This window comes from Pan troglodytes, chromosome 7 (assembly GCF_028858775.2).
Source record: "Pan troglodytes isolate AG18354 chromosome 7, NHGRI_mPanTro3-v2.0_pri, whole genome shotgun sequence".
NCBI classification, from domain to species: Eukaryota; Metazoa; Chordata; class Mammalia; order Primates; family Hominidae; genus Pan; species Pan troglodytes.
The window spans coordinates 30970571-30991660 of record NC_072405.2 but is presented as its reverse complement, the minus strand read 5'-3'; the positions used below and the strand labels follow the sequence as shown (position 1 = coordinate 30991660).

Sequence of the window (21090 nt, the reverse complement as noted above, 5' to 3'; positions counted from 1 at the left end):
CAAAGACCTCAAGTTTGAAAACCATCTGTCTAAGAGTATCATTACAAATACTCAGACAATAAGCTAACACCTTTGACTCCAGCAACTGAAGATAGGGTTACTTGTGTATTTGGTTGTTTCGCTGGGTTAATAAAAAATAACAGAAGGGGCAGCTGTAAAGAACACTGGCTGAGTTCTTTATAAGAACTTATTCCATAGATTTGAAAACTGTCATTTGCTTTCCAGAAAAGAAAACCCAAGTGAACAAAAGCTCATGTAAAGATGTTTGGTCCTATTAGTAATCAGGAAAAACAGATTAAACCAACAATGAGATGCTGTTTCACAGCCATCAGACTGGCAGAAATTTTAAAGCCTGACAATGCCAAGTATCTGAGGGTGAGGAACAGTAGGAACTCACATACACTGCAGGAGGGGGTGTATATTGGAGATTTTGGAGTTGGAACAGTAGCTGTCCCCTACCCTAGAGAAACTCCCATACCTCCATGCAGCAGGGGACACATGCCAGCAGTGTGAGGGGCATCGTCATGTGCAGATGCCCAGCCTCTGGAGAATGGGGAAATAAATTGTGATGTCTTTACATGATGATATGTTATGGGCTGGGCGTGTTGGCTCACGCCTGTAATCCCAGCGCTTTGGGAGGCAGAGGCGGGCAGATCAGTTGAGGTCAGGAGTTCAAGACCAGCCTCACCAACATGGTGAAACCCCGTCTCTACTAAAAAATACAAAAATTAGCCGGGCATGGTGGTGCATACCTGTAATCCCCGCTACTCAAGAGGCTGAGGCAGGAGAATCGTTTGAACCTGGGAGGTGGAGATTGCAGTGAGCTGAGATCATGCCACTGCACTCCAGCCTGGGCAACAAAGTGAGACTTTGTCTCAAAAAAAATGTATATATATGTAGTAGTTAAAATGGGTAAAATAGAGCTGTATGTACCAGTGTGGGCAAATCTCAAGAATGTAATGCTGAATGTAAAAAGCTAGCTTCAGAATGATACATTCAAATAAATAAGAGTGATACACTCAACATTGTAGGCTGGGCACGGTGGCTGACACCTGTAATCCCAACACTCTGGGAGGTCAAGGCAAGCAGATCGCTTGAGGTCAGGAGTTCAAGACCAGCCTGGCCAACATGGTGAAACCCCATCTCTACTAAAAATACAAAGATTAGCCAGGCGTGGTGGTGCACGCCTGTAATCCGAGCTACTAGGGAGGCTGAGGCAGGAGAATCACTTCAGCCCAGGAGGCGGAGGTTGCAGTGAGCCAAGATCATGCCACTGCATTCCAGCCTGGGTGATAGAGCGAGACTCCATCTCAAAAAAAAAAAAAAAAAAAAAAAAAAGAATGATACATTCAACATTGTACTATTTATGTAAACATTAGACCTATAAGGCAATACTATATTTTGCATATGGACTTAAACTTATACAGTAAAAGTATGGGAATAGTACTAAATTTAGAATAGTGGTTACTCTAGGATAACAAGGAGAGAAGGAAATGGAATCTCAGGGGCCAGTCGAGGTGGCTCATGCCTATAATCCCAGCACTTTGGGAGGCCAAGGCGGGAGGATCGCTTGAGTCCAGGAGATGGAGACTAACCTGGGGAGCGTAGTGAGACTGTCTCTACAAAAAGAAAATTAAAAATTAGCCAGGGGTAGTGGTGCAAGCCTGTAGTCCCAGCACTCAGCAGGCTGAGGCAGGTGGATTGCTGGAGCCCAGGAATTCAAGGTTGCGGCGAGCTATGATCACACCACTGCACCTCAGCCTGGATACAGAGGGAAACCCTGTCTCAAAAAAAACTAAGTTAAAAAAGAAAAGAAATACAATCTCAGGGTGTGATACTCAGGGAGCCTGAACAGTATCTGTACTGTTTTGTTGCTTAAATAATAATATCTAAAGCAAGCATGGCTTCGTTAGAATTTGACAAAGCCAGGTGGTGGATACATGAGTATTTATTATATATTCCCTGTATTTTTTGTGTATTTACAATATTTCATATTTTTTTAATTTTTAAACCATTGCTGGGGCAGACCTCACTTTCCATAGCAAGAGAATGTTTGCCCGCACCCCCCGCCCCTGCGCCACAGGATAGGGACGATGTAGGGAGGGGGCCTAGAAGTCAGTTTCCATCCAGCCATCTTCCTTCTACCTCTTGCTTTCTAGGGGCCAAACTTTCAGCAGAGAAGAGGAAAAAGGTAGTGTGAGAGCTCTTTATAATTGCTGATTGGTAAGAGACAGGAGCAAAGGTGAGATTAAAGATGGTACCTCAGAAGCTAAACAGCCGGTCTGGTGCTCTCAGAGTCTAAGCCACTGTCAGCCCATCGGAATGGAGATGAGGCCAGTAGAGGTTCTCTCCTTGCGGAGTCCGCAGGACAAGCCTTTCACCTCCAAATGCAAACCCATTTTCTACCCCTTCTTACCTTACAGATTAGAATGAGAATAGTTGATTACTTGTCTGTCAGATATTAGGATCTTCTTAAGGGGCTGCAAAGAAAATCCAAACTTGCCTCCTTGAGTTGCCTGCCTTCCTCTCTTAGGTGCTCTATCAGCCTCCACACTTTTGTCAAAATCCTTTCACTATTTAGGGGGAAGTTGCCACTCAAATTTAGGCAAACTTATCACTTAGGCCTGGTGGTGGTGCATCACAGTATGGGACAGCTGTTTGCCCCCAAAACAAAAAAATAATTTCAGGTTTCCTAACCATTCTTGGGGGGTGAGTATACTTAATCTCTGTAACTTCTTACAAGTCACCCCTTCTGGACCTGGTTGGTCGTCGTCATCAAAATAACACTACTACCTTCGCAAAAAAACAGACTGCTTACTGTGTGTCAAGATCTGTTTTAAGCATTAAACTCATTTAACCTTCATAGCGACCCTAGAAGATGAGTAAATTATTTTCCATCCTATTTTATAGATAAAGAGACGGAGACACAGGAAGGTGAGGTCACTTGCCCAGAGTCTCACAGCTGGTAATAGGCAGAGTGAGGTTTTGAACCCCAGCTGTCTGGCTCCAGGGCCCATCCCCTGATCTACTGCGCTGTTTCTCCTGTGAAGTGCAGGAGTGGACACTTCATATAAACTGATGTATCAGCAGTGCCTGTGCAGAGTCTGGCAATAGTAGATGCTCAATAAGTGGTTGCTTTGATGAGATGATCGCCCAGCTCTCGTGTGACTTAACGTTGTGTGCTTCATTCTGTCTTTACTTTTCAGAGGTCAGCCTGTGGAGCGGTGGGGAAGGAGGGATCACAGCTGAGCTGGAAGATTGTTCTGGTCCAAGTCACAAACCGCCAAGTCACAGTCATCCCTTTTATTTTTAAACACACACATACCTCCTCGGACTGTTGGCGGGTTGGGGTCAAGTTCTGTGTGTTCTGGTTTTGGATCAAGCTAATTTAGAGAAGGGACTGAGGTGGGGCTGGAGGCTGTGGTCATAGGCACTGTAAAGGACTGATTTCCAGCTCAGTTCATGTCCCTCTTTCCTGGGGTCTCCGCCTTGCTCAGGCTGAACTTTCCTTGGCCTTTGGCATTGTGGCCAGCTGGCCCGACAGACAGGGAGGATGGCATCTAACCAGCAGCTGTTCTGCCGGACCTAGATGGCTCTCGATAAGCCCTGCCCCGGCTCTGGCCCTCTGTTGTTTCTCTCCCACCGTTAAGGTGGTGGTGGCCTTGTGGGGCCTCAGGCCAGAGCAGGCAGCAACCCAAGGATAGAGTAACAGAAGGCCCCGGGGGAGGGGCTTGTCCTTCCAGCCTGCTGGAGCTGCTGCCTCTCGCCCACCTTCCTGCTCTTGCCGAGACAGTGACTCAGGCCCAGACCACTCCCCGGGGAGCCAGGATTTCAGCCACTATCAACCACCACCGCCTACTCTTTGCTCAGCCCTCCCTCCATTCTCACCTCCCTTACCTCCCTCGCCCCCAAAACTGTGGGTCTTTTGCGCAGCTAGAGATAGCAGAAAGATACGGGGTGGGGCAGACTGAATCACTCCAGGGTTCTTTCCATCCCCAAGCCAGGCCTAGGCTTATCCATGTTTAGTAGGATTCTGGAGGCCAAGCAAAGACCCAGGAAGCAGGTTTAGGGTTCTGGGGTGACCAGGGGATCCCTACCCAACTGCCATCTGGGCCTGCCTTTTATCTCTGCCTCTGCAGAGGGGGTGAGGAAACAAAAGATGGAGAAACCTAGCAAATTGAAAATGCAAAAGAGCTGTTTTTGTAAATAGACATTACACAAGAGCAGGGGCTTTTTTGGAAAGGTTTTACTGAGACAGACAGAATTAGCCAACTGGCATCATGCTGCTAATAGAGATATTTACTGTTTGAAAAAGTATATTTGTAGCTTTGGAGAACATCCTGTTGACTTTTTCTTTATTATGAAAGAAAATAGAATCTTTCCCCCCTTTGCCCTCCGTACACACAGAACTTTTTTTCTTTTTTGAGGTGGGGCAGTTGGGGGTTGGAGAAGAGGAGGGTTGAAAGAAATGTTTTCTCCATTTTGTTGCTGAGACTAAAATATCTCTTCTCCTGCCCTCTGGTGCTCATATTTATGGAATGGGAAGCAGAACCAAGCAAGGACTCCTACTCCAGAGGCAGAGAGCTCAGAACCCTCTTAATTTCTTCCAGAACTCAGAGACGCTCTGGGGAGCAAGCCTTGTCTTCACTCTGGCTCTCTGCCCACGCCCCTGATTCCAAGGGGAGCACTGAGGCAAGTGTGAGGAGGAGGGAGGAGAGTCCCGAAGCCCAGTTGGGCCTCCTGCCCTGGAGCACTGCCAACCCCGGGCTGCTGTGACCTGGCAGTACCAAGGCTGCTGCTCTCAGGCTGTGACACTGTCGCTGTTGCCCCATGCCCTCCAAAGCAGCTGCTTCTCCTAAGGAAGTCCCCTGTGCCTGCAGTGGGAGACCCACGGGGATGAAATGGGGACTCAAGGGAAGAAGAGGTACAAGAGCCTGCTGAAGTGCAGTTGTGTTGCCTTTCCTCTCACTCTCCCTTCCTTGCCACCTTTCACCACTTCCTGCAGGAATACTCCATTTCAGCGCAGGGAGAATCTGATCCTTACATCAGGGCATCTGCCCAGTTTTTTGCCGACTTCTCTGGCAGAGTGGGTTCACTTCTGCCATTTGGCAGCCTCGGAATAAACCCAGCAGCCTCTTCTCCTTTCATATATCCTCTTGGGCTCTGTAAAGTATTTTCCCTTGACCCATCGTACTCCAATAACTTCGTCAGGCTTTGCTTTCAAGGCCAAGGGCCCACTCCATTTTCTTGGTCTCCACTGAATGTACTGTTGCTGGACCCCAGCGCTGGTGGGTATTCTTTTTAGGTTTTTGGGGTTTTTTGTTTGTGTTTTGTTTTGTTTTGTTTTTTGGTTACATAAGGATTGGGAGCCCAAAGACAATGATACTACCTTTCTTTGTTCTTTATGTAGCATTACCTAAGAGTAGCTTTCTTCAGGAACCTTAAGTCAGAGCATGTTATTTTACAGGCCCCTTGGGCAATGCGCTTATTTTAGTCATTCATTTAATTATTCATCCGGTGCTTACTATGTGCACAGAACTAGACTATAAGCTGCATGAGATCATAGAAGGAATCTGCCTCGTTCATCCTGATATCCCTAGAACCTAGCATAGTATTTGGAACAAAGGTGGCCCTTAACAAATGTGTCCTCATTCAGTGAAAAGTTGAAAATAGCACTGTGCCTAGTACAGTACTTAACAGGGGTTGCCAAGAAGCATGACATTCAGTCCTTGCCCTTGAGGTGCTGTGTGTCATAATCAGAAAGCAGGACATTCACACATCAGAGTTAATTGGCCTGTACCCTTTACCAAGCAGAGTTTACTTAAGTAACGAAAGGATGGCTCAATATTAGGAAATATGTTTACACCGTTCAACACAATAATAGGTCATAAGAGAACAAACTGGTCATCTAAATGCATGGTGAAAGGCATTGGTGGAATTCAGAAACCTAATATTTGTACCTTTTAGTGAACTAGGAACAGAAAGATATTTTCTTACTGTTAGGAACGTTCCTGGCTGAAATCAAGAATAGCTGCTTTCATATTTGATAGTGAGGGATCAGATGTAAAGCATTCTTACCAAAGTCGGAAACATTTTCTATAACTTCAAGCTAATGCAATAACATAAGGCAATAAACAGGTGTAAATGTTGGGGAAAAGATGAATTTTATCATATTTTCATACCCTAAGACTGTCTACCTGGAAAGCCTAATTAGTTATTTTTCTTCTTTTCCAATTGAATTTCTTAGGCTATATAAATGAAGTATGTAGACATGGTGACTGGTTTCAGAGTAAATGTGCCAGGGAGATAAAATGAAACAGAGAATCCCATTTACAGTATAACCAAAAATATAAAATTTCATGGAATGAACCTAAGACGTGTATAGAGCTAAAACTTCACATGTGTTATTTTGGGATCTTAATATTTAACGAAATAAATGTAGAGGAGATGGATATGAAAAAAAAAAAACCCTTAAGACCAAGGGAGATAAAAAGGCTTGAATGAATGAAAAGAAATATGGCCCTGAATGAGCAAACCAAAAATAGGATCTTCAAAAGTTAATCTATAAATATATTGCACTTCTGGTAATATCCTTATCAGGGGTTTTTAGGTGTGGGGGTGAGAGCACACAGCTAGTGAAATTTATCTTGAATAATTAAAACAGCCAAGAAATTACCTGGAAAAAAATTTTTAATGAGAAGGGATTTGCTTTGCTAAGTATCAGGAACTTTTATACATCTAAATAAATCTGTGTTATTGGCAAAAGGGTAGATTACTCTGTGGTATGGAATAGTAGATGCATTTAATGCTGATAAAATAATTTTTCAAAGGTGGAATTTTTAAAAACTATGTTAAAACAACTAACTAGTCATACACTCAAACTCTAAATGCAGCAAAGATTTAAATATAAAAAATAAACCACTAAAATTCACGTGGAAATGCAAGGGACACACAATAGTCAAAATGATCTTGACAAAGAACAAAGCTGGAGAACTCACACTCCCCAGTCTTAATACTACAAAGCTACAGTAATGAAGGTTGTGTGGTGCTGTCATCAAGATGGACATGTAGATGAATGGAATAGAATTGAGAGTCTAGAAATAAACCCTTACATATATGGACAATTGATTTGTAACACAGATGCCAGAACAGTTCAGCGGAAAAAGAATAATCTTCAACAAACAGTGCTGGGACAAATGGATAGCCACTTGCCAAGGAATGAAGTTGGACCCCTACCTCACACCATATTTAAAAATTAACTCAAAATGGATCATTGATCTAAATGTAAGAGCTAAACTATAAAACTCTTAGAAGAAAAGACAAGAGTAAATCTGCATGACCTTGGATTTGTCAAAGGATTCTTATATATGACACCAAAAGCATGAACAACAAAAGAAAAAACAGATAAATTGGACTTCATCAAAATTTAAAACTTTCTGCTTCAAAGGACACCATTAAGAAAGTGGAAACCCAGCCCATGGATGAGAGAAAATATTTCTGATTATGGGCTAATACCCAGAATATATAAAGAACTCTTACAACTCAACAACAACAATAATAAAAGTTTTAGAATGAGCAAAGGATTTGAATAGATGTTTCTCCAAAGATATACAAATGAACACATGAAAAGACGCTTAACGTCATTAGTCATTAGAGAAATGCACATCAGAAATACTACCTCATACCCAGTAGGATGGCTAAAATGAAAAAGACAGTGTTGGCAAGGATGTGGAGAAATTGGAACCCTTATATACCACTGGCGGGAATGTAAAATGATACAATTACTTTGGAAAACAGTCTGGCACATCCTCAAAAGGTTAAACATAGAGTGACCGTATGACCCAGCAGTTTTGCTTCTAGATATATGCCCAAGAGAAATAACATATCCACACAAAATCTTGAACATAAATGTTTGTCACAGCATTCATTAATACCCAAAAAGGGAAAACAACCCAATTGTCCATCAAATGATAAGTGGATAAACAAAATATAAATCCATACACTGAACTAGTATTCAGTGATTAAAAAAATAAAAGGATGAAGTACTGATATATGCTATGACATGGATGGCCTTCAAAAACATTTTGCTAAGTGAAGGAGGCTGACACAAAAGGCCACATACAAATATAATTCTACTTCTGTGCAATGTCCAGAAAAGGCAAATCCATAGAGAAGGCAAAGTAATGGTTGCCAGGGCTGGGGGAGGGGAGTTGTTTGCTAATAGGTGTGGGGTTTCTTTTTGGTGTGATGAAAATGTTCTGAAATTAGATAGCAGTGATTTTTGCACAATTCTGGGAATATACTAAAATCCCCAAATTGTACACTTTAAAAGGGTGAATGTTATGGTATGTTATTTAAAAATAAACCAGATTCTGAGTAAAGATGACAGATTGAATACATACATCTAATTTATCTCCCTCACAAATCCTACAAAAAGCACAGTAAAGCAATTTTTTAAGGCATAAATCCATAGTTCAGGGAGAATAGAAGAGACATCAACAACAAAATTTGGGAATTAGAGTGCAGTTACATGAGGTAACTGACTTAGTTCCAAGAAAGTCAAGTCCCAAACTGGCATTTGAGAAAACCAAGAGCCATCCCACCTTACATCACAGAATTCTCAAAGGTTTGGGAGTTGGTACTAAGTACCTCTAGAAGTTGGGTGAAGCCAAGGGCTGAGATCAGGGTGATTGGTTGAAAACTATGAATAGTTTAGAGCCCTAACATCTCCCTAACTGCTTATCACTGGGAGACTGTCCCCACCCCACCCCACCCTAGCAGAAGAATGAAGAGTCCTCCACCCCAACCCCCACCTCCAAAGAATTCTGTACCAGGGGACACAAAGGTGGATTTAAGGTGTGAAACTTACAAAGCTTAAGCCTCAGGGTCCCAACTTAAATGGACCTTTCCCAAGACCCTGGAAGGAACCCTAGGCATGCCTATGTTGTGGTAAACTGAAACATAAAGTGTTTACATTGCAGCGAGTTAGGAAAACCTCTGTCTTCATTCCTGCTTTTACTTCTTCATACTATCCCTCATGTCAGGCAATCCTGGGGTAGCCCAGGCTTTTTTGGGGGATGGAACTAAGGAAGGGTGAATTGGGAGTATACTGTTTTATCTGTACGTTGTAAAGACATCTTTGGAAAATGTTAGTAAAACAAGAAATCACAGGCTCCTGAGTTGGAAATGTGTAACGGTTACCTTTTGTGGTCAATTTTAAATTTACTTAAAAACTAGAGAGAAAATTGGATTTAAAAATAATGGAACACAAAAATGATAAGGTGAGTGCTTAAATATGTAGAAATCATTCTGAAATATAGCATAGCATAACAAAACATTTTCCAATTATACCAAAAGTGAGTAATCCATTAAGAGAACGAGATCCATTTTAAATAGGAGTGATGATTGTTAGAAAACTCAGTTAATGAACAAGAGGAGCAAATCAGCGGAATACACTGATAAAACATTTAAATTTCTGGCGGATTTAACATGAAAAACATAACAAAGATAACAAAATTCAAAATACGCCCTCCTTCAAAGACAGACATTAATGACAAACTGGTCACTGTCATTAATTCAAAGAACACTTAAGATTAGTCACTGTACAAGAAACCTTGAAATGTGCCCTGACATCTTAGTTTATTTGCAGAGGAAACATGAGATTTTTCTAAATTTTACAACAATCCTAAAATTTAGATATTACCAGTAAGCTGAAAAAGGCTCTTCTAAACCATCCATAGTAGAAAAATTTCGAACAACCATACCAGAGGAAAGAGGGAATTATCTTTTTTACTCTAAGAAAATGATGCTACCAACTCTGCGTCACATGAAGAGGCAACCAAACACTAAGCAGCCCAAAAATGTAGGGAGACAAAGATAGAGGTGTGTTAGGCAGATGATTCATAAAAATACTAGATTATTTCCTGATGTTTGTGTCATTTATTAGCTTTTAAAACTTCGCATTTGTTTTGCTGTTTTCTCTGCCTAAATATTCACTTTCATGCCTATTTGTATATTTGTAATTTTCTTGAAATGGGGCATACAAAATTGTATAAACTTCAAACCCGCCTCTGAGAGGGCAGCCAGCACAGCTGAGGGTGGGACTGCCCTAGTGAAGTCGGGAGGATGAAGTGAACGCACACCCTCAGAGTGCCAAGGCACACCCCTTCCCCTCCCCACCACACATGCGCACATGCACACATGTGTACACATACATGCACACGCAGGCTCTTCCATTGCCGAGTTCCCAGAGTGGCAGAAGGTTGGAAGAATCTTCTCTAAGGAATTTTACCTGCCCAAGAGAAAAGAGTAGAAAGATAGTGACATCAGGGAGTTCCCCACAAAACTGTTCAGTGAGTTTGCAGATTGTCCTACCCAGTAGATAAACATGGTTCGTGTGCTCAGAGCTTCTTGTCAGCTCTTTTTGTCTCCCAGTCATAGATGAGAGTAGGCAACCGAGAATTACCACACATCCAAGGAAAGCACTTAGTATGGAAAATAAAGACTAAACAAAAAGAAAAAAAGCAACTTGGAGGAAAACTGAAACTATAAAGGGAAGAAGAAACTTTTTAATTAAAGCTGTTGTTAAGATCCTCAGAGAGATAAGGCATCCATGAAATAAAAATAGGATACCATTTTAAAAGGACATCCTGAAAATTTAAAAGAGCTCTTAGAAATTAAAAATCTGATAGCAGAAATGAAAAAAAAAAAACTTGGTAGAAGCGTTAGAAGATAAAATTGAGAAACAGAAATTAGAGGACCAGCCAAGGAGGGTCAGCATCGAAATTGTAAGTTTCAGAAGTAAGAAACAGAAAACAAGAAATCAACAACAAAATTTTTAAATCTCAGAACTGAAGATTATAAATTGCCAAATTGAAACAGTCCTGTGAGTACCCACCACAGTGGATGAAAATAGACCCACATTGTTGTAAAATTACACAACACCGTGACAAACATATATTCCTATAAGATTGTGTAAGAAAATAAAAAACAGGTTATATACAAAGGATGGGAATCAGAGTGGCTTCAGACTTCCCCACAGCAGCAGTACTGGGAAGTTAGAAGACGGGGGAGCAATGCCTTTGAAATTCTGGCAGAAATTATGTCCAGCCTTTAATTCTATGCCCAAATTAGCCTGCAGGTAGAAGAAAAAGGTTTTAGGATGTGCAGTCTCAAAAATGACCTCCCACATACTTTGTTCCCACCAAAATAAGGGGTAAATGAAGAAAGAGGAGGATCAGGGAAAAATCATGAAAGAGAAGTCAAAGGAATCCCAGAAAGATTGGTGAAGGGACAGCTGGTGCTGAGAGCCTCACAGCTGGGGAGCAGGCAGCCAGTCCAGGTTGGAGCGAGGCAGCAGTTGCAGGGCAGACTGTCCGGAAGATGCAAAGGAGAGAACATCTGATAACGATGAATGTGTTGAAACCAGAGTTAGACCACAGATTGAATTGGGGATAAGTACATAGACAAGCAAATGAAAGAAAAGTGACAATTACCAATTTTAGGGAAAGTTAAAAAAAGTATGCATGTTATTTATGTATTACTGCTGCGTGACACATTATCCCACAACTTAGTGGCTGGAAACAACAATAAATAGTTTCTGTTGGTCAGGAATTTGGGAGTGGCATAGCTGGAGCTTTGACTTGGAAACTCTTATGAGTTTGTGACTCAGTACATCGGCTACAACTGCTGTGCCCTAAAGCTTTGACTGAGGCTGAACAATCTGCTGGCTCCCAAGGGCAGGATGGAAGAAAACTCACAATATCCTCCTAATAGTTTACTTAATATTGAGCTAACCAAGTTATTATACTGTAACTATATTGAGAAGAAGAGCTGCAAGTGTGGCTTCATGAAATAGGGATGGGTACCCAAAAATATTTTGTTTAATTTTAAATCTTCATCTTCCAAAGTAAAAAGTCAATAGCTAAAGTAGATTTTTAGTGCCTAAAAACCTAACGATCTAGAGGTAGCAGTATAAGCATTTATCTTTAGATGTGCAAAGGTAAATACTAGAAACTCAGTTGAGTTGAAAGTGGTTGTTTCTGGCAAATGAGATTAGGGAGTCCTGGGAACTAACGTTTTACTTAAGAAATCTTGTTGCCTTATTAGACTGTGCACACTATAACTTTGATACTAATAATAGAATTTAGATTAACAAAAGGAAGCCATAAAAGTAACAAAGTAAATATAGGTAAATAGTTGCAAGTTGATGGAGTGGAGGAAGCAGGTCATCCTCAGTTTGATACCAAAAGAAGAACTCACAAAAGGCGGATTTAGTAGATTTGATTTCACACTAATCAAAAGCTTCTGTACATTAAACACAAGCATGTACAAAAGTGAAAGGCAAACACTAATCCAAGAAAAAAATCCTGATATACAAACCAAAGTGTGGTTAGTAAAATGTAAACTGTTTCAATCTTTTCAAAAATGTTAAATGTTTCAATCTGTCTCTAGGGCAGTTTGTCAAAATGTGTCAAAGCCTTGAACACAGTATACAGAATTGATCCTGTATGACTCTTAGTGCACACCAAGATTTACCTATTAGAGTTTTTGTTCATAATAGAAGAAAAATTTGAAACAGTTGCAATGACCAGCAGTAAGTGATGAGGTTACAGAAATAAAACGAGTGGTACATTTCCATTATATACCTGAACCACTCATTTTACTTCTGTAGCTCTTAAAAATCAGGAGAGTGAAAATGATATATTCTCATATAAAACCATTCATGATATTTCTTTTACTTTTTAATTTAAAAATTATATAAAATTTACATATGCACATGCACACACACATGTACACACTGTGATTCAGGATATTACTGTTAATTTTTTCCTTTGGGTGTGTGTGTATGTGTGTGTGTGTGTGTGTGTGTGTGTGTTGTCCTTTGCGTTTTTCTCTCTCTTCCAGGTTTTTAACACTGATCAGGTGCTATTTTTGTAGTCAAGAAAAAAACAAGGGTGTTTTTTTTTTGTTTTTTTTTTTTGTTTTGGTTTTGGTTTATTTGAAAGAAAAATGTGGAAAGTGCAAAGAAGAAAACAGTAATCATATTCTCACCACCCAGAATTAGCCACTACCAACATTTGGCATATTTGCTTCAGTTTTTCTTACTGTAAATTTAAAAAATATAAATAACAACACTAAAACATTAACCTTGGCCATCTTTTAGATACGAAATCATGGCTGGGTTTTTTTCCCTCTTCTTTTCCTCCCTTATACCCCCCACCCACCCCATCCCCTTTTATTTCTCGAGTGTTGTGCAATGAGCATGTTTTTCTGTAATAATTGTTTTAAAGTTACTGTTTCTCATGTGAATACTTTACTTTTTAAGGAGATAAACTGTAATTAACTGTAAAGGGTAGAATTTTTTAAATGCCAAATAAGTCTTTGACGTTTAGAAGAAGGTGAGAAGTTTTCCTGGGAGCAGAGAAAGCATTCCATATAGGTGGGGTAGCCATTTGTCCTGGTTGCCCTGGGCAGTCCAAGTTGTCCTGATGACGTGTACTCCAAAATGTCCCAGTTTGGGACAGGAAATTATAAGGAGTCTAGATTTGGGGGATTAATGAACAGCCACTTGGCTGAATCATGGCAGTTGTACTGAGTGAATAGGAAAAGTAAGGTTGAGAACATATTACAGAAGCACATTGAATACTAATGTAAGTTCCTCCACTGATTCTAGGGCTGGAGCAGGAAATGTACAAGATGCACTTGGTACATGTCGTAGAGCTGGAAAGTAAGGAAATACACACACACACACTTACATACATACATACATACATACATATGTTGATGTGGATATGTCAAAGGGACACAGAAGCCAACTGAAAGAGCTGCCAGTGGTGAAAGCTGGAACAGTTTGAGCATCAAAATAATGTATTAGATTATAACCCAAAATATAAGATAAATATCTGTGAGTCCATACTGATATTGAATGGTTGAATAAATAAGAAATAGGATTCTGCATGATGGCTTCCTCCCAAGGAGTGCAGTAGGGAAAGGGAGAAGGGAGAGTAACTTCACAGTAGGAAGCTGAGAAAGATGACCTCAGCCTGGTGATCAAGGTTCACATCAGCAGGGTAAGGCATGTTAACATCATCGACCCTGGGTATGATGTGGTGAGGATGGCTCTTCTGCTCTGTGATCTTCTACCCCAAAAGCCATAACTCCAGTCTAGTCAGGAGAAAAGCATCAGACAAATCCAAGTTGGCACATTCTATAAAATGCCTGACCAGCACTTCTTAAAACTGGCATGGTCATCAAAAGCAGGGAGAGATTTAGGAACTGTCACAGCCAAGCGGAGCCTCGGGGCACATAGCGACTGAAGGTGACGTGGGGACCTGGGTGGGATGCTGGAACTGAGAAAGGACATGGGGAAAACTGAGGAGGTCTGAAGAAAGGATAGTCTTGACTCTCACTGTTGGTTCATTGTTTGTGACCAGTGTACCACACCAATATCAGATGTTAATAAAAGGGGAAACAGAGGGTGGGCAACATAGGAATTATGTACTTCCTTCACAATTTTTCTTTTCCTTTTTTTTTTTTTTTTTTTTTTGAGAGACGGAGTCTCACTCTGTCGCACAGGCTGGAGTGTAGTGGCGCAATCTCGGCTCACTGCAAGCTCTGCCTCCCAGGCTCATGCCATTCTCCTGCCTCAGCCTCCTGAGTAGCTGGGACTACAGGTGCCCGCCACCATGCCCAGCTAATTTTTTTTTTTGTATTTTTTATAGTAGAGACGGGGTTTCACCGTGTTAGCCAGGATGGTCTCGATCTCCCGACCTCGTGATCCACCCGCCTCGGCCTCCCAAAGTGCTGGGATTACAGGTGTGAGCCACCACGCCCGGCCTCACAGTTTTTCTTTAAAACTTTTTAAATGTGAAGGATTTTTTTAAAGTGTTCTAATAGGGCTTTTGAGCAGGTGAGTTGAAAAATAATCAGAACAGTATGATAGGTCTCTGTGATCATCAGTAACGGTGGTGAAAATACAAGGAAAGAGCTGTTCGGTCTGCGTGGTGTACATAACCTCTTATTGTGCCAGAGCACCCAGTTCAGCACGAACGTCCTCCCATTCACTTCCAGACCCTTAAGAACAATGAGCCCCTTGGAATTCCGTAGGACTTTGAGACTAGGTGTTTTCATCACATACTTATAACAAATTCATGTGAAAAGAGTATTGAACTGTGGGTAGCAGAGAGAAAACTGGGCTGGACACCAGGGGTGCTGGTTGCTTCTTCCTTGTTCTCTTGTGAGCCAGCAGAGTGACCCTGGGCTTGTCACTGAACCTTTCTGGATCTGCTTCCTCATCTACAAAAGGAGAGGGTTGAACTGGGGAAAAAATTTCTATGGTAACTTACAGTTCTAAAAATACCGTGATACTAAATCAAGGTTTAGAGGGAGGCTGTAACACCACAAATAATGGAATCTACGTTTCTGATTTCTTGGTCCCTTGTCTACAGTACTAAACTCCAAGAATTGTTTTGAAGACCACTCTGAGACTTCTTTAGAATTCTCATCCTACTCCCCATATTCTTGGAGTGGAGATTCAGTTTAGAATTCCAGTTTTAGATAAGCTGAAGGGATTCCAACTCCTTTGTTTTATAGTTTAAGAAACTGGGCTCCAGAGAGATTGAGATTTGTTCAAATCACAAAATGAGTCGGAGGCAGAGGCCACGTTTTCTGATACCGGGTCTAGAGCGCTTTCAGCTGCAGCATGCTTCCCACAGAATACAGGCTGTCTGTTTGCAGTGCCACTAGGACCTCATTTGCAATGTCTCCAGAGTGGTCCTTGAGGGCAATTGCTCACTGTCCAAAAACCATCATGTCTGTCAGCTGTAATCCCTGAGAATGGGAAAAGTAACCAGGGTGTGGGGAAGGAACCCATCTCCCCGTGAACCTTTTCTGTTTAGGTCTGAGAAAGGAAACAACAATTTCATTTTTTCTTTCCTTTTCATTTCCAGACCTTACCTTTCCTCCCTGGTTATTATGTAGTCAGAATTTATTTGTTTACAGAAGATGCGAATCAGCCAGCCCCCAAAGGGTTAACACTCCCAAATTATGGGGCTGGGTTAACAATAAACAGGATGTCCTCCAGAAATTAAATTTAAACCACTGTGACTCAGGCTGGCCCATCCCCTCCACTGGATCACTGTTTGGGGTCATTATCGGTGGTTAATTACACCCTTGGGTTTAGCAACAGTGTGTTGGTCAGTTTGGGCCAAAGGAAAGCAGGCTCAGGGAGAAGGGGGTGTGGAGGGAAGGGTGGGATGTGGGCCTGGTGGAGCGGGTCTGGTGCATTGTGGAAGCGGGAGGTTTGAATGGAAGAGCCAAAAGGAGAGGGATGAGCATGGCTGGCTGAGAGCCCTCTGCCGGAGCTGATCGCAGGGATTCTTGACTCACTTCCTACCTGGGATCGGGAGTCTACCCTTTCCATAGCCATTGGGATGCACTTTCTAGCCTGGCCTCTTTTCTTCCTGGAGTTGGAGAATCATAGAATGCTCAGTGCCTCAAGGAAGCTCCTAAATTACCTAGTTTAATCTACTCGTTTTATGGAGCAGGAAATGGAGTCCCAGTGCAGCCGTCACCTGCCGAAGGGCAGCCTGCTCAGTGGAAGCGGAGGCCAGGCTAATGCTCAGGTTGAGACTCCTAGACCCATGATCCTCCTTCCGCTGTGCCATGCTGTAAAGTAGGGAATCTGAGGTGCAGCTCTTCATAGCAAGTCCAAGGCAGTCTTGGGCTGGATTTCAGATTATTTTTCAAGTTAGCAGCTTTTTGATTTTGTGAGTTTTCCCAGGGAAATAATCCAGCCCGGCCAATCACTAATGCCTCTCTTATTTATTACCTCTCCCCAGCCTCCAAAGAAGATTTGCAGATCCAAAGTTTGCCCCTCTATAGAGAAGTAGCAAAGCACCTAATATAGACCATAATGATTCGTGATTTCAAGGATGATAGCTATTACAGTGAGTCTGTATTTTCTGAGTTTGCAACTCCTCAAGACACAAGGTTTTATTGTCATTCACAGGGTGTCTTCCCTTTCCTGCCATCCTTGCCTTTCCTCTCTTCCCCTTTCCTTTCCTTTCCTCCCCCCCCCCCCCTTCCCCTTTCTTCCCTTCTGTTCCCTTCCTTTATCTCTTTAAAAGACAGGGTCTCCCTCTGTTGCCCAGGCTAGGGTGCAGTGGTATGATCATAATTCACTGCAGCCTCGAACTCCTGGGCTTAAGTGATCCTCCTGCTTCAGCCTCTCAAGTGACTGGGACTACAGGCATGTGCCACCACGCCCGGCTAATTTTTGGTGGTGGTTTTTTTGTGTTTTTTTTTTTTTGAGATAGGATCTTGCTATATTGCCCAGTCTAGTCTTGAACTCCTGGCTCAAGCAGTCCTCCACCTGGGCCTCCCAAAGTGCTGGGATTGCAGGTATGAGCTGCCATACCCAGCGGATTTTTTTTTTTTTTTTTTTTTTTTTTTGGAGATAGGGTCTTGCTCTGTCGCTTAGGCTAGAGAACAGTGGTGCAATTATAGGTCACTGCAGCCTCAAACTCCTTGGCCTCACCTTTTCATTTTCTTTAAATGACAGACTATCAGTAGCAAAGATGTTCTGGGGCAGAACAACCTGCATCTGACACTGTAGGTGGGAGGACCTATCTCTCTCTCAGAACCAAGCCCAGATGCCAATGGTTGTATGCCCACCAGGGCACATGGTCCAAGTAGCAAGCCATGGCCACGCTTCCTCGCCCTCCTGGGGGAAAGTGGCCTGTACTGTACTGATACTTTGAGCTGCATCCTTCCCCACTTCTCACAATATCTCTCTTTGTCTCTTTCTCTTATAGGATTCCTTTTAAAATTGGGCAGCCCAAGAAACAGATTGTGCCCAAAACAGTGAGTAACTCGATTGTTTTGCTGTGAGATTCAGTTCTGTATCACATGGCCTTTGCATAGAATCAAAGCTTTGAATCAACACATCTTGGGGCTGGGAAGACAGCAACCTGGGCCTTCTTCCTGCTTATGCGGATCTAGAACCTCACATAGACTGGGGCTTAGAGGGGCCTCCTGTCCTGGGACACTTCCCCTAGGAAAGGTTAGCCTGGGCTCTTTATCATCCTTGGGCAGGGGGAATGGGTGGATTACAAAAATGTAGAGGAAGATATTGCTTTAGAACGGTCCACCTCTAGGGACTGGCTTGTGGTCTATACTTTTCCTAAGAGTGTTCCTGAAAGAGTGGCCCCCACCAAAGACACTGCCCAGGCGTTTATTTCTGTTACCTCAGCTGCGGAAAACTCCAGGAAGCTTTTCCCAGTGGCCTCGGCCTGTTTGTGTCAACTTCCAAATGCATTCTTGGCCATGACCCAGAGTCACTCAGCAGGAAAGGAAGATTGAATCCCATCCCCCTTTAAGCCCACAGTTTTTATCCCTAGAGTGTTTTTATCTCCAGAATGGGAAAGGAAGAGAATCATAGATTCTTAGGAAGTTAGAGCTGGAAGCTCATAGAGACCATCTAGTCCAACCTCCTGATTTTTCCTGCTGAAGAAAATGAGGCCCGTGGAAAGTTGCAGTGACTTTCTCAAGTTATAAAAACCCCACACTGGCAAAGCTGGAGTTAGAACTCAGGCGTGAGTCCCTGGCTGATACTCTTTCCATTGCCTCATGCTTCCCTGGGCCGTGAAGCCCTCCCAGTGTTTTGGAATCCCAGTGCAAAATAGCCTTTTCAACCTCCTGACCCACAAATCTGAGTGGGTCTCTTGGTTTTAACATGGGAGACCACAACTGTAGAGCCTCTCTGATGTGACAGCTACAGAAAGTCCGGTGCTGTGCTGGCGGCAGAGGCCCTCGTCTGTCATCCCAGCCCCTGACGGTTCTCCTTGTCTTACTAGCTTCTCCCCTCCTTGGCAGAGCTCTCAAAAGCACAGGAAAGAGATTGCTTCAGTCTGGTGAGAAGTCTGGCACACATCTGACCAATGGCTCCGTCTCTAGCAAATCCAAAGTAAGGTCACTTGAGAGGAAACAGGCCCAAGTTAAAAGCACCCTCACAGGGTACAGTGGCTTACGCCTGTAATCCCAACACTTTGGAAGGCCAAGGTGGGGGCATCATTTCAAGCAAGAAGTTTGAGACCAGCCTGGGCAACAAAGAGAGACCCCAACTCTACCAAAAAATATGCACGCCTATAGTCCCAGCTACTTGGGAGGCTAAAGCAGGAGGACTGCTTGAGCGCAGGAGTTCAAGGCCACAGTGAGCTCTGATTGCACCACTGCACTCCACCCTAGGTGATAGACTGAGACCCTGTCTGTTAAAAAAAAAAGTTGGGGGGTGGGGCCTCTCTGCTTCATGCAGAGGCAGGGTGCTGACCAACTCAGCGCTGACCTCTCATGCAGAGGCTGACCATCTGTGGAGGCTCTCAGCTGAAGTCCAAAGAATCTGGGTGTGCATATGTTGGTCTCTAGCCGGCTGCAGGAAGTGGGAAGGTGTGGCTTTGAGTCTCCAGAGTTTAATCCATGACAGATCTGAAAGGGAAGTGGTTTCAAGAGGGGTCTTTTATTCTGAATGCTCACTACAAACAAAAACCCTCCCAGCACCCCAACCTTTATCAAAATGAACTTTGTTCTCCACAGAAAGTGTAGGCAAACCAGCTACTTTGCCAGTGTGTTGGTGGCAAGATCTCTGGCTCCGTTGATCTAAGGAGTGGCAAGGACTCGCAGTGCGGGCAGATGCACACAGGGCATCCCTCTTCCCTTCTTCGCATCTGTCTCACTGGAGATGGAATTGTGGTCCTCTGATTATGGCATCTGCTCTCTGATAGACTGGGGGTCAGGTAGGGGTTAAGAAACTAGGTTTGGGAGGCTGGCAGCCTGGGTCCCCATCCTGGCCCTGCCACATGCTGTCTCTGACCTTGGGCAAGTTCCTTAACCTCTGGAGCCTTCATTTTCTCATTTATAAAATGAGGATGATGACAGTACCTGTGTCACAGATGTTACTTTGAGGCTTACACAGGATAATACACTGAAGGCACCTAACACAGTGTCTGGCACAAAATAAGTCCCCAGTTAACTACATCACAGGAAGCTGGTTGATTTGACCTTCTTTATGAACCATCAGGGACTCAGCCTGTCCCAGGCAGCTAGATTTCCCAACGCAACAAAAGTCGGCTGGGCCTTTGATCTCTCACAAGGAATCACAGCTGAGCTACAGCTTGGAGTAGTTATTTGCTTCCCTGGCCTATACCCCTCCACTCCCCAGAGGCACTGAAGTAGAAGTAGTAAGACCCTGCCTCTTCAGTCTCATTCCCCACCCACCACCCCCTCCCGGCCCCCAAAACAGGCCTGGGCTGTGCAGTTGTCTCAGCATCTCTGGCAGCTGCCCTTGAACAGCAGTGACGCACTCTGTTGTTCTTGCCCAGGCACTTTCAGGGAGGGGAGCAGCTGTGGCTGCCTAGGTTATTGGAAGTCATGGAGCCCCTGTCATGGGAAGAAATGCTCATGTTATCTTCAGGGAGTTTCAGGAGGTTTTTGGCTCAAGGCACCCAACTGTCAGGCACAAAGAAAGCATTGTGTCCCTACCCTCACTGTTCTCCTGTGCCCAGGTTATTAACACAAATTCCATTATTGTCAAGGCTTTGGCTAGAATGGCTTGTTCCTGCTGGGGCTGACCATTAGAACTGAGATGGAGGAACAAAAGCTCCCCCGATCCCGATCCTAACCTTCCACCCAGTCCCCTCCCGCTCCTCAGGTCCCATAAAGTGGCGGGAGCATCTTAGCGTAGGAAGAAGCCGCCACACCTTCCTGCATAACCTGGGAGGATGGAAGAGCTCTTGGAAGCTTTGCTCTTTGTGTCCCCCTGAAACAAGGGTTACTGTGAGTCTTGCACACAAGGAACATGCGCTCCAAGGTTCCTAGCCAGGTGGGTGCTCTGCAAAGTTAGGGCAAAGAGAGTCTGGCCACATGCAGCCTCTCCACTGGAGAAGGATTTTCATCTGCCAGGTGGCGGGGCCCTTAGCCTCGTTAATCCTGCTTAATCCTGCTAGAACATACCTACAGGGAGCCCACTTTCCACCCAGAGCATCCCTTGAAGGAGGGGCTTCCCAGAGTGCTGAGGATTCTGGGCTTCTCAGA

The 21090-nt window shown here is 43.4% G+C and overlaps 1 protein-coding gene across 4 annotated transcripts in view; it reads left to right on the top strand.

Annotated features, from left to right (window-relative positions):
• The window catches only part of BIN3 (bridging integrator 3), a 48722-nt gene that overhangs the window by 6739 nt on the left and 20893 nt on the right, over positions 1-21090 (top strand). For 2 of the 4 annotated variants that reach the window (XR_010159444.1, XM_003311638.6), the window contains exon 2: positions 17817-17865. The exons of 1 other annotated variant lie outside the window; for it this stretch is intronic. Coding sequence is in view for 1 of the 3 variants with exons in the window: in XM_003311638.6 (XP_003311686.1) it covers positions 17817-17865 (49 nt within the window). In the remaining 2 variants the exon portion in view is untranslated. Of the gene's footprint in view, positions 1-16841; positions 16950-17816; positions 17866-21090 lie in introns of all 4 variants that reach the window. One more of the 4 variants, XM_054657306.2, reaches the window with a different exon arrangement.